Source organism: Lathyrus oleraceus, chromosome 2 (assembly GCF_024323335.1).
Source record: "Lathyrus oleraceus cultivar Zhongwan6 chromosome 2, CAAS_Psat_ZW6_1.0, whole genome shotgun sequence".
NCBI classification, from domain to species: domain Eukaryota; kingdom Viridiplantae; phylum Streptophyta; class Magnoliopsida; order Fabales; family Fabaceae; genus Lathyrus; species Lathyrus oleraceus.
In genome coordinates this window covers 126,213,315-126,224,493 of record NC_066580.1, presented here as the reverse complement: position 1 = coordinate 126,224,493, position 11,179 = coordinate 126,213,315, and the positions used below count along the sequence as shown (strand labels likewise).

At 34.6% G+C, this 11,179-nt stretch overlaps 2 protein-coding genes across 3 annotated transcripts; both read right to left on the bottom strand.

Moving 5' to 3' along the window:
* Positions 1–1,741: 1,741 nt before the first annotated feature.
* Positions 1,742–6,885, bottom strand: LOC127118441 (expansin-A8). Its single transcript, XM_051048643.1, has 3 exons — positions 6,409–6,885; positions 5,866–6,163; positions 1,742–2,292 (listed from the first exon to the last, which is right to left on the bottom strand). Exons 1-3 carry the CDS (start codon positions 6,638–6,640, stop codon positions 1,989–1,991), a joined length of 834 nt encoding a protein of 277 aa, XP_050904600.1. The 5' UTR covers positions 6,641–6,885; the 3' UTR covers positions 1,742–1,988.
* A 1,419-nt stretch (positions 6,886–8,304) lies between these two features.
* On the bottom strand, positions 8,305–10,778 carry LOC127118442 (uncharacterized). 2 transcript variants are annotated; one of them, XM_051048644.1, is made up of 4 exons: positions 10,635–10,778; positions 10,219–10,297; positions 9,081–9,249; positions 8,305–8,632 (listed from the first exon to the last, which is right to left on the bottom strand). In XM_051048644.1, the coding sequence occupies exons 2-4, from the start codon at positions 10,276–10,278 to the stop codon at positions 8,436–8,438; spliced, it is 426 nt and encodes a 141-aa protein (XP_050904601.1). In that variant the 5' UTR covers positions 10,279–10,297; positions 10,635–10,778; the 3' UTR covers positions 8,305–8,435. The 2 variants fall into 2 exon arrangements, with proteins under 2 accessions (XP_050904601.1, XP_050904602.1); XM_051048645.1 differs by having other exon boundaries at positions 10,583–10,650.
* Positions 10,779–11,179: the final 401 nt, after the last annotated feature.

Genomic DNA, 11,179 nt, shown 5'->3' with positions numbered 1-11,179 from the left:
GATGCTAGGGAAGTGATGTTTGGACCAAATGATATCATCCGTTAGAAATGTTGTTTTTAAATATTGTGGTTGTCGCACAAAAAGTCAACTGTTGACCAAAAGTCAAATGTTGTATAAATGGTCAATTTTGTAGCCTTTGTACATGCGTGGACTTTGGATGTGATTGTATGAAATGATATTTGATATTTGAATACATTGACTGTTTGAAATGAATTGTATGGATATGAAAGATATTGAAATGAATGAACATGATAACATGAATCAATGGACACGAATTTTGAATGAATCAAGACCTAAAGACCAAAACTGGACAATGATTATGACCTATCCAACGATTCATGACCAAACACCAATGAAAATGGCAATAGACTAAGTGATGAACTTGATGAATACCTAATCATGGATCAATGGTCATGGCCATAACTTGGATGAACAATGTCAAGCATGAAACAAAAACTCTAGCAAGACCCAAGATGTACAATGAACTAGGTCATAATAAAAAAATCATGGACCAAACAACAATGGCAATGCAAATGGAATGAATGACATTGGCCAGATGAAATAGGTTAGACATGGACTAGACATGAAGATACAATCAAATGCAATGCTATGGATGAATTGAAAGTGAAACATACACAATGGATGATGCAACAATCACATGGCTACCAAACACCACAACAATCATTTCAACCTTTCCTCGACGCATCATTCACACCAATGTCTCTCTTCAATCATCCTGGTCGCCCTCCAATAACTCAAACACAACCCAACTACTCTGGCATGGGTCACAAACTCAGCTATGACGGTAACACTTCATTGCAAGTAGTGGTGATGTTCTTGGGTCCTCAAATCCCCAAACACCTTGGATGAATCATCAACGTGGGTTAGGGCCACGCGTTCGTGGTCGCTAGGGGATGTGGTACCGGAGGCCGGTTAGGTCATCCCGGTCAACGACATTAGTCTTTATGGTATTCGTATGTAAATGCATATTAATATTAATATTAATTGGTCCGATTTCGACTTTTATCTAAAATGTACATTGTTTTTCAAAAAAAATACACAACACACATAGATACCAAACCAATTGGCGCCTCCTTTAAAACCTAACACACAAGCGTCAATTGGATTGACAACACCATATGCATAGGTCAATCTAATTGACGTCACCTCTTTAATTTAGAGAACAGACGCCAATTCATCTGACGCCACCTCTTAAAAATATGGTAGTTTAAAAATTAATTTAAAAAGTGGATTAATTTAAAATAAAAATAAAAAAGTGAATTAATTGAATAAAAATTTCACATAATACTAGCATATCCATAATACTAGCATATACTTGGCTTTAATTAATACTCCCTCCGTTTCTTTTTAAGTGTCGTTTTAGCATAAAGCTCTCCAACCAAGATAAATGAATTGTTATAATTTTTTTCCCATTGTACCCTCATTTTAATCCACCATATACTTTCTCTTTCTAAATAAAATTCATTAATATAAGTACTCATTAAATTATTTACTTCAAATAACTAATTCTATAATTTTCTCCACATAACTCTCTCTCTCTTCCGTTGCATTTTTCAACTACTCCTAAATTTTTGGAATTAATATTGCTTGCTATAGGAATACGTACTGCTTGCATTTTCATTAATGGCTAAAGGAAAACTTATTGCTTATTGTTTCAATGAATGGCTAAAGGAAAACTTTGAATAGGAATGGGAGTTATGTATGGGAATGAGAGTACGTATTAAGAAAGAGAATTTTATGGAAAATGTGGAGTGAGTTATTACATATATTAAGAAAGAAAAATTTATGGAAAATATAAAGTTGAGTTATTTAAATAGTAAGGGTATAATTGACAAATTGTAACATTAAAACATCAAAACGACACTTAAATAGGAACAAAAAAAATCTTCTAAAACGACACTTAAAAAGAAACGGAGGGAGTAGTACTTACAAACTTTAATACTAACCTACCCCACATCTTGCAAAATCTAAAACTGACCCCCTTGAAAGGTCTGACCAAATTGCCAATTAGCTGGTGCCACGTTGTAGCTTGTCACAGTTCTACCGTCACCATTGGTAACTTTAAAAGAGAGGCTTTGTCCATTGAGATAAGAATTGCTCTGCCAATTTTGGCCCCAATTTCTTGACATTGGTTGCCACCTAATTTTGGACCCTTGGATTGACACTGCATGGAGATCTCCTGCACCCGCGACGTTGGTGATCAAAACCAAGTTGAAGTAAGAGTGGCCATTGATTGTGAACCTTATTCCTCCCTTTTTTATACATGACATTCTTCGATCATCACCAAATAATAACAAAAACTTAGTAAGTTTGTAGAAATGAGAGTAGTAATGATGCTTCTTTATTAACAAATATAATTGAATTAATTTTGTTATGGTATAAGTTTGGTGTCTTTAAGAGTATTTTGAATGAAACATTTTATAAATGGAATGTAATGTATAAAATTTAAAATGATTTAGACAAAATTTATTTTTTAAATAAAAAAAATTAACTAAAATGATAGAAATTCATAAAGTATTTTTTACAAATCAAATTTAATAATTTTAAAATGACACATAAAATTAAAGAATTTATAATTCATCGCGTAATTAATAAAATATAAAATGTGATTGTTAATGTCAAATTAGATATTACTATTATTTTTTAAAATTTTACAAGTTAGTCTTCATAATTTCCAAATTTTGCAAATTAACTCTTAATTTTTTTCAAAAATTACAATTTGATCCATCTTCAATGGGCATCCATAAATTTATCCACAACGGGTATGATAAAAACCAGAAAAAATGGGTACAGGCATGGACTCGGGTAATTACCCACAAAAATAAGCGGGTATGGGTGTGGGTTTGAGCACCTTGATACCCACCCCGCCTCGTACCCGCACACTATACATTTATGTATTTATATTTATATTTATATATTTTAATTTATATTATTATATAAAAATATATGTCTGTTAATTATAAAACGTATATCAATGTTAAACCATTATGTATTTAATATAAGTATTTGTTTATTTTAACAATAAATTGTTTAAATATTTTTAATATTTTTAGAAACTTAAATTATATGATATTTTATAATTGATCTATTTGTTTTAAATAAGAATGTGGATAATGGGTAAGGGTATGGGTACTTACATACCCATAGCGCACGGGTACATGTGATAACTTTGGCACCCAAACGAGTATGGGTTCGGGCACGAGAATGTTTTCAAATCACGAATATGGGGATGAGTATTATAGTATCCTGCACAAATCCGACCCATTGTCAGCCCTAAACTTGATCCTTATTAATTTTAAAATTTTACAAAGAGGTTCTTTTAAATTTTTAAAAATTACAAATTAGTCTCAATTTTTCAAAATTTGAAATTTGAAAATTTATAAAAATGACACAAAATGTAACAATGAATAATCATAATAATCTTCAAATACATTTTTTTAAATTATGAATTTTAATTAAATTATTTAAATTACTTAGAGTTTTAAAAAAATTAAATTACCTCATCTAAATACATTTTAAAAAAATTTAACATTATTGCATAAATATGATATATTGATTTTTAAATAAATTTAAAATTTATTATTATTTTTATAGGCTTATGACTTTGTCAATTGGTCATTTATGGATTATATGCTTTGGAGGTCCGGGTTCGATGGTAAGTGGAAGGAATGGATTAAAGCTTGTGTTTTCTCGGGAACTTTCTCATTTTGGTGAACGGTTGTCCAACAAAGGAGATAAGTATCCAAAAGGGTCTGAAGCAAGCAGACTCGCTAACCCCTCTCATTTTTCTCCTAGTGGTAGAAGATCTTAGTGGTTCCTTGAAAAAGACATTCTTGGTTGGTGCTATTAAAGGTTTTAAGGTGGGTCTGGATGGTTTAGAGGTGTTTCAACTCGAGTATGCAAATGATAGGGTGCTTGTGGAGGCTTATTCAGTGGAGAATCTTTTGACAGTCAAGGGGATTCTTAGAAGTTTTGAGCTAACATCGGGCCTTAAAGTCAATTTTGCTAAGAACTTTTTGTCTGAAGTTAAAGTTAGGAGGTTTTTCCTGGATATGGAAAAAGAGTATTTACATTGTAAGGTGGATTTCCTTCCTTTTAAATATTTAGGGCTTATAGTGGGTGCTTACCTGGAGAAGTTAAGGACTTAGGATCCTATTGTGAAGCTAGTTTCTAAGAGGTTATCATCTTGGAGAATATATTTGTGAGTTTAGGTGTCAGCGTGGTCCTATTGAATTCGATGTTGAATGTCGTCCCTGTGTTTTTTTCTGTCTTTCAAGAAGATATCAATTTCGGTATGGAAGAAGTTGGTTGGTATGTAGAGAAGATTTCTTTTAGGGGGATGAGTTCTAAAGGTGGAGCAAAGGTCGCTTGGGTTAAGTGATAGGATGTGTCTAAAGGAAAAAAAGGTCGACGACTTAGGGGTAAAGGACCTTAGATTAGTAAACATTGCATTATTAAGTAAGTGGAGATGAAATATCCTTTTGGGTGTACCTTCTTTTCGGAGAAATTTTTGCTTGGCTGGGTATGGACTTGAGGGCTTCAGCCCCCAGTTGAGAGTAGGTTTGCAGTCTTATGAGTGTGTCTCCTTGGTGGAGAGATGTTTCTCCCCTTGGTTTCCCCCTAGATTAGGCGTATGGTTGATTTGCCTCTTCTTATGTTAAGATGGTTGGGGATGGTAATAAGACGAAGTTTTGGCATGACGTTTTTGTTGGGTCTACCTCCTTATGTGTGGAGTTTGAGAGGTTGTTTAGTGTCTCGAAACAAAAGCCTCACGTGGTAGGCTCATTGGGTTCTTGGAAGGGGATGTCTGGGTTTGGGCCTTTCAATGAAGGAGGTCTTTTCTTGTTGGGGATGAGGAGTTGTTAGAGAATATGCTTGGTCTCATTACTAGAATGGGCAGGGTCGGAAGATAAGGCTCTTGGGTTTGGAAACCTGATCCAAAAAGAGGATCTCTTTTAGGTTAACTTATTATACCCTTCTGGCCTTGGTTGGCTATTCTGAGGGTAGGTATGAGAGGGTTTTGCAGGGACTTTCTAGGATTTGGAAGAGTTAGGCGCCTTTCAAAGTGGTAGTGTTTTCTTGACAACTGCTTCCGAATAGGTTGCCGACTAGGAAAAATCCTTTAAGGCGTCAGATTGGGTCTGGTTTTAAGTAATGCAAGGTGTGTATTGTGTGTTAGACAGTTGGAGTCGGTTGGAGTTGGTTGATCATCTTTATGTCTTGTGTGACGTTGCTTCAACTATCTAGTATAAAGTTTGGATGGGTCGGATTGGGCCTCTTTCGCGCTCGATCTTAAGGGTGTCTGAGATGTTCTAGGGTCTAGGTCAAGGTAAACTGCTTTTCTAAGGCTTGATTTCGATATGGTATTCGGTGGTTTGGAAGATTTGGGAACTGCGTAATAAAATAATTTTTTGTCAAGAAAATTAATCGGTTAATCACTGGATGTCTACGATTATTAGTTGGCGTGGAAATGGGTTCATACCATGCTCTGGGTTTTTTCTTTTCTCTATTAGACTGGGAGTAGGACCCACTCATCTGGCTAAACATTTAGGAAAACATTGGTAGTCATCTGTCCTCTTTTGTTTTATGCAGGCGATCAAATTTGCCCTTCTTCATATTGTTCTCTCGGAGTTTTGTTCTACTTGATATTCTATAGGAGAAATAAGATTATTGGTTTGGTGGCTTGTTCTCTCTCATTTGATTTGATTGTTTAAATTCTTTTTTGTTTGGAGTTTTGACTTTGACTTTTAGCTTTGTATAAATTGTGCTTTGCTATGGAAACGATAGACTAACATATTTATATAGAAGCTAGAAAACATTGCTAAATTGATGGCTTTCACATACCTTCTAAAAGCTATAGGCACAATTCCAGCTTTATATTGAGCAATTTGTAGGAATGCTGGTTCTGCCATATCAAAATGTTGCAGAGGAGGATTACACCAACCACCATTACTATTTGGTGGACAAAAGTTTGTGGCAGTAACAACAATAGTGCTAGCCTTGCACCATCTTGACTCACCAACACACTTCATTTCATAACATGCCCCACAGCTCAAACCATTGTTGAACAAAGCTGTGCTTAGTGCTGCAGTGTTAGTTCCATATCCTTGATTATGCAAATTTCCATAACCACATGCACCTCCTACTTACACAAGCATCAAACAAAACTATAATAAATTCACACATGTGAAAAAACATGTCTGAGTCCGTATTAATGTCCGAAACTCATATTAACTCTTATGATTACGTTAAATTTATTCTTTTTTTTAAAATATTATTAGTGTCAACGTGTCAATGTCGATATCGTGTTTTCAGTATTCGTGCTCCGTAGATAATAAACACAATCATCTAAGCCAATACTGATATTTCAAAAGATTTAAAACTCACCCATTGTGGCAGCAGCATCACCGCCGCCATAGAAAGTGGCATGACCATTCTGCCAACCGCCGGAGTTGGCAGTGACCCCATGAAAATGCCTTTCAATGAACAGAAAAAACATAATGATTAGCAAAGTAGATGACATTGAATGTTTTTCTTTGTTAGACAGGGCAATGTATGGTTTTGTTTGTTTTGATGTGATGTTGAATGCAATTAAGGGTTCTCTATTTATAAGCATCATTTAGTGACTAAAACATGGTGGGGCTTTTTCCTTAAAGGCATAAAACAAGTGTCAAATCAAAGTGCACATGCGCTGTTTCTTGTTGAGATTCCTAACCGAAAATCTTTTAGTCCAGAACCCTGCACATGCATACCCTAACCAACCATCTTTCTTCATTAACTTTATAGACCAATATACATTTTTTTTCTTAGTCACTGCTTTAGGAGCTTAGGAATCATTAGGCGGATTTTTATTTCCGCGAATGAGTTCACAATACAAAGTTAGAACATGATCGGAAAATCATAAAATCACGTGAATCAAAATTAGATGGCTCACATGTCCATTTTGGTAAACGATCCCGTCTAGACGTTTAATTTGACAATTCTGATTAGCATATGCGATATCGCCTAGACGTTTAATTCGACAATCCTGATTAGCATATGCGAGATTGTGTGAATGTTTGAAATTCAAATCCCTTCTTATTTTAAAATTGTACTCTATATGGCAATTGAGACTAGTAGTATTATGTTAACACGTGAAAGAGTATCTATCTATCTGTGCAATCAACTTTTTCAACATGTTAGGTAAAGGATCATAATATCTGTTATTTTCACAAATTTAACACGTAGACAAGATTCCAACAGCAAGCTTATTAAGTTATGAGGTTCTTTGATATAATTAAAGTGCTGGAATGATAATCTGATACTCTGTTAACTTATCTTTTTGTCAATTTGATATAATTTGTGCATGGTGGCCTATAGTATTCCCACGCGTGTGAAAAGAATAATCATTGCTTGTTAACTTATCTTTTTGTCAATTAGATAAGGTGGAAATTAGTTATTGGATAATATTCCACTTGATTAGTACTCATGTCACTTGATCATACGATTTGTTTTCTTAGAAATATAATACTACATGAGTTCTGGAAAGCATCTTCAAACTTACAATCCTAACATAGACATCCTCTGCTATGATAGGTTGACAGAAGACAAGAAATAGAGGAAATTGTCAAACAAAGAGGTCTCATTTGTTGTCTAGCCTAGTTAGAAAGCAAGAAATTTCCTACATTCTTGATAAAGTCAATGATCGGCGTGCGGGTTGGAAGAGTGAGCTTCTTAATAGTGACCCTTGCCAAGTCTATCATAACTTCTATGACAGTTTATTCGATGCAGAATATGTGACTTTAAACAATGGGTGAATTGGTAAACATTTACTCTTAGAAATCAGGGAGGTCTTGGTATTCATTATGCTAGAGAGCCACTAATATTTCTCTTCTTGGTAAGGATGTTTGAAACTCAATTCACAATCCTAATAAACTTTGGCTTCATTTACTAACAAACTTAGCCCCAGGGGTTGGCATGTTGCTGAAAGCTTGAGACCGGAGAGTGTGCACCTCTCAAGGTCTCATGTTCGAATCCCGGTAGGTGCTAAATTACTGTGTTGGGACAGTCCATATAGAGCCGGATACCGAGTTTTTAAAATAAAAAAAATCACTATAATAAACAATAATCTAACCACCTTACAAACTTCTAATTGCACAACCCAACTACTTTTATTCTTTTAATATGTCACATTATCATCATATCTAAAACAAGCTGCATATAGGTTAAGAAAATATGGCCAACTAGGTAGTGATCTACATATAGACACATACCTCGTTTGTATGGGAAAAACATGGCAGGAAATGATGAATCTCATCTCATATATTTGAATCTTAAAAAGTTTATCTGTCAGCAAATACATAGACCAAATACAATAAACCAGAGTAGCAACTCTTAGAAGACAGTCATAAAGAAAATTGGCCTTGGCCAGCAACTTATTGACCCAGCAACGCAACACGATCCTTTTGTACTGACTGAGTTAGGATGATATCAAACAGCTCACATCGAATAGGCATCTCTATCTCATAGAAGGGGTTCTTCAAAACATAGTCCGTATACAATTCATATACAAATTTCAATAAACTTTCTATTTGTTGAATGCCAGGCTCACATACTGCAAAAAACTTTGTCCCTGTTGAAGAGAAGAATAAATTATTATATGTTGTATCAAAATCTAAACAAGGGTATGGATCGGAAATTATTATATAGTGCTTTAATTTCCCTTTGATATTAAAACCTAAACAAAGGGCCGGCCAACTAAGATGACAACACAACAGTAAAAATTGAACCGCAACTTGTACAACAGCCAAACACCTAGAAATATCTAAACTATCATGTTCATCGTCTGATTGGACCCTAGGTTTGGGCCTAAGCCCAACAGTTAAGCTGCATAGAGAAGTTAGAGGAAGGGTTACTCACAGAGCTACATACATACCGGTGTGGATAAAATTCAAATGTTCGTATAAGACATACGATATTCCAATCATCATTATGCACATAATGTCTGCCCTTCATTCTTAATGTTATATTCACCATGTGAATTTGAAAATGAGTTATTCAATTTAAAATAATACTAGTACCTGTTAGTGATTGGAAGCAATGGAGATCAAATGTGTCAGCTTGGAGTAGTTCAATTCCTGAACAACCTGACACGGGTGATAACTGCTGAGAGATGGCATGCATTGAATGCCATAAGCTAGCAACTCGTAAGGTATCATTGGTATCCATTCGTCCAGCTGACCCATAATCCTAAATATAAAAAAGTTTCAGAAAATATAAATCATAATTTCAATTAAAAAAGATTGTTCTAATTCAACAGTGTAACAACAGCAAAAGCTTATTTGCATAGATGGGATTGGTTCTAGTTAACGTATATGGATTAAATGATACCATTCTGATTTGTCAAAAGGCTATTATTAATCAAGGTCTCCTTTAATTCTCTTTATTAGTTTTTCACGTCTTTCTTCAACTTTGACAATACAAATAAAAAATTGCTATAAGTCTGCCAATATAAGAAGATTATCATTATTTTCACCTTTCCCAGTGAAGTCATATGATTGAACCCAAAAATTTAAGAAAGCAAAACGTGTTATTGACTGTATATGGATGAGCTCAAAGCTCTTACAATGGTGGAAACTAATAGAACGCAAGTGATAACCCAGAGTCAGAGACTCGTATTCCAGAGCAAAGCTCTTAGCCCGAGAGAACACTCTCCCAACTAACTCTCTTAACAATATTTATGAATCCATTGCTCACTCACCTAAAATCAGGGAGGGTGCTAACTAACTCTTATTCCCTCTACTTCTACAATCTTCTAGAAATTGTGCCTGTGTGAATTGGGTCTAACTATTGGGTCATCAAAAGTGTTGGACCTTTGTGTCCTATCATTATATCATATTTATATGATGATTCAGCAAATTTCTTAAATATACTGAAATCTCTAAGAGGCACAAAACTTAACACCATTTATATATACTATAACTAAGAAACCTATCTTGCATCGACACTTTTGGCTGAAACCGTGTCCAGTGTCCGACACGTATAATGTTATCGATAGCGGACGGTGGACCATGGGGGAAAGCAGAAATTCTGCCATATGGTGCCGCCACCCTGATCCTTCACATACTAATCAAACAAAGATACCAAATTTGAACACAATATATATTTCAGGAAGCAAAATAAAAATAACTTAAAATCCAGAGTAGCAAGCAATGGAACCTTATAGTAGATCAATCCACCAGACTTATTGATGATGTAAAGACTATAAATCGCTGCCATCCCAAAAGCCTTGAAATCCCTAAATTGAACAATTGAACTTCATTAAAGTTCTGTTGAAAAACTCGATAACACAAAGCAAGGAACATTTGAGAGGAAAACATAATGTATAATGATATCGAGTTCTGATCTCCTACATAACGAGGTGGTTAACCGCGGCCAATAGCGGCGCGATCGCGGCGGTGCGGCCGCTGGCCGGCGCGCATCACTGTCGCGGTTGCCTCAGATGCATTTCACGACCAAAAAAATTGGAGATTTTTTGAAAAATAAAATAAACAAAAATAGATAGTGAAGCCATAAGAAATACAGTTGAAAGAGGATGGATGGTGAAGAAGAAATGAAAAACTCAGAATACGAACCAGCGGGTACTTGAATTACAGTGGTGAGTTCGATGTTAAACGACAAGGAAGATCTCAAACTTTGCAAACTGAGATGAAATAAAAATATTTTGTTTATTCAACAATGTATAAAAGGGAATATATGAGTTCAATACTTTTTTTATAATAAAATAAAATATATAGATAATATTTATATGACTCACAAATTGATAAAATAGAATGGAGTCGAAAAGAGTAGAATATAGATTTCATTCTATTGTTTGTGTATTTTTTATAATTTGATAGGACATAATAGAATGAATTAGGTTATTCCATTGCATATACCTAAAATCGGATGGAATGAAACTTGAAGGCTTGGATGGAATATGATGTAATGGATTCCATCATATTCCATTCTACTTCATCCATTATTTACAAATCCAAGCAATGAAATCTCATTATTTACCACTCAATTGCATTTCATTTCATCTCATACCACATATTCCAAGATCAATACATATTATTTCGTATAAGAACCATAAATAGGTGGAGACTAAATGAAATAGAGTTCTATTGCGGTGGAGCGA

Coding starts and splice junctions, on each gene's coding strand:
- LOC127118441 (XM_051048643.1), bottom strand. CDS start 6,640: ATGATGCTTATAAATAGAGAACCCTTAATTGCATTCAACATCACATCA. Junction 6,164..6,408: donor TGATGCTGCTGCCACAATGG/GTGAGTTTTAAA, acceptor TTGTGTAAGTAG/GAGGTGCATGTGGTTATGGA. Junction 2,293..5,865: donor GTGCCTATAGCTTTTAGAAG/GTATGTGAAAGC, acceptor TGATGATCGAAG/AATGTCATGTATAAAAAAGG.
- LOC127118442 (XM_051048644.1), bottom strand. CDS start 10,278: ATGGCAGCGATTTATAGTCTTTACATCATCAATAAGTCTGGTGGATTG. Junction 9,250..10,218: donor GTGGATTGATCTACTATAAG/GTTCCATTGCTT, acceptor TTTTATATTTAG/GATTATGGGTCAGCTGGACG. Junction 8,633..9,080: donor TTGCTTCCAATCACTAACAG/GTACTAGTATTA, acceptor TCTCTTCAACAG/GGACAAAGTTTTTTGCAGTA.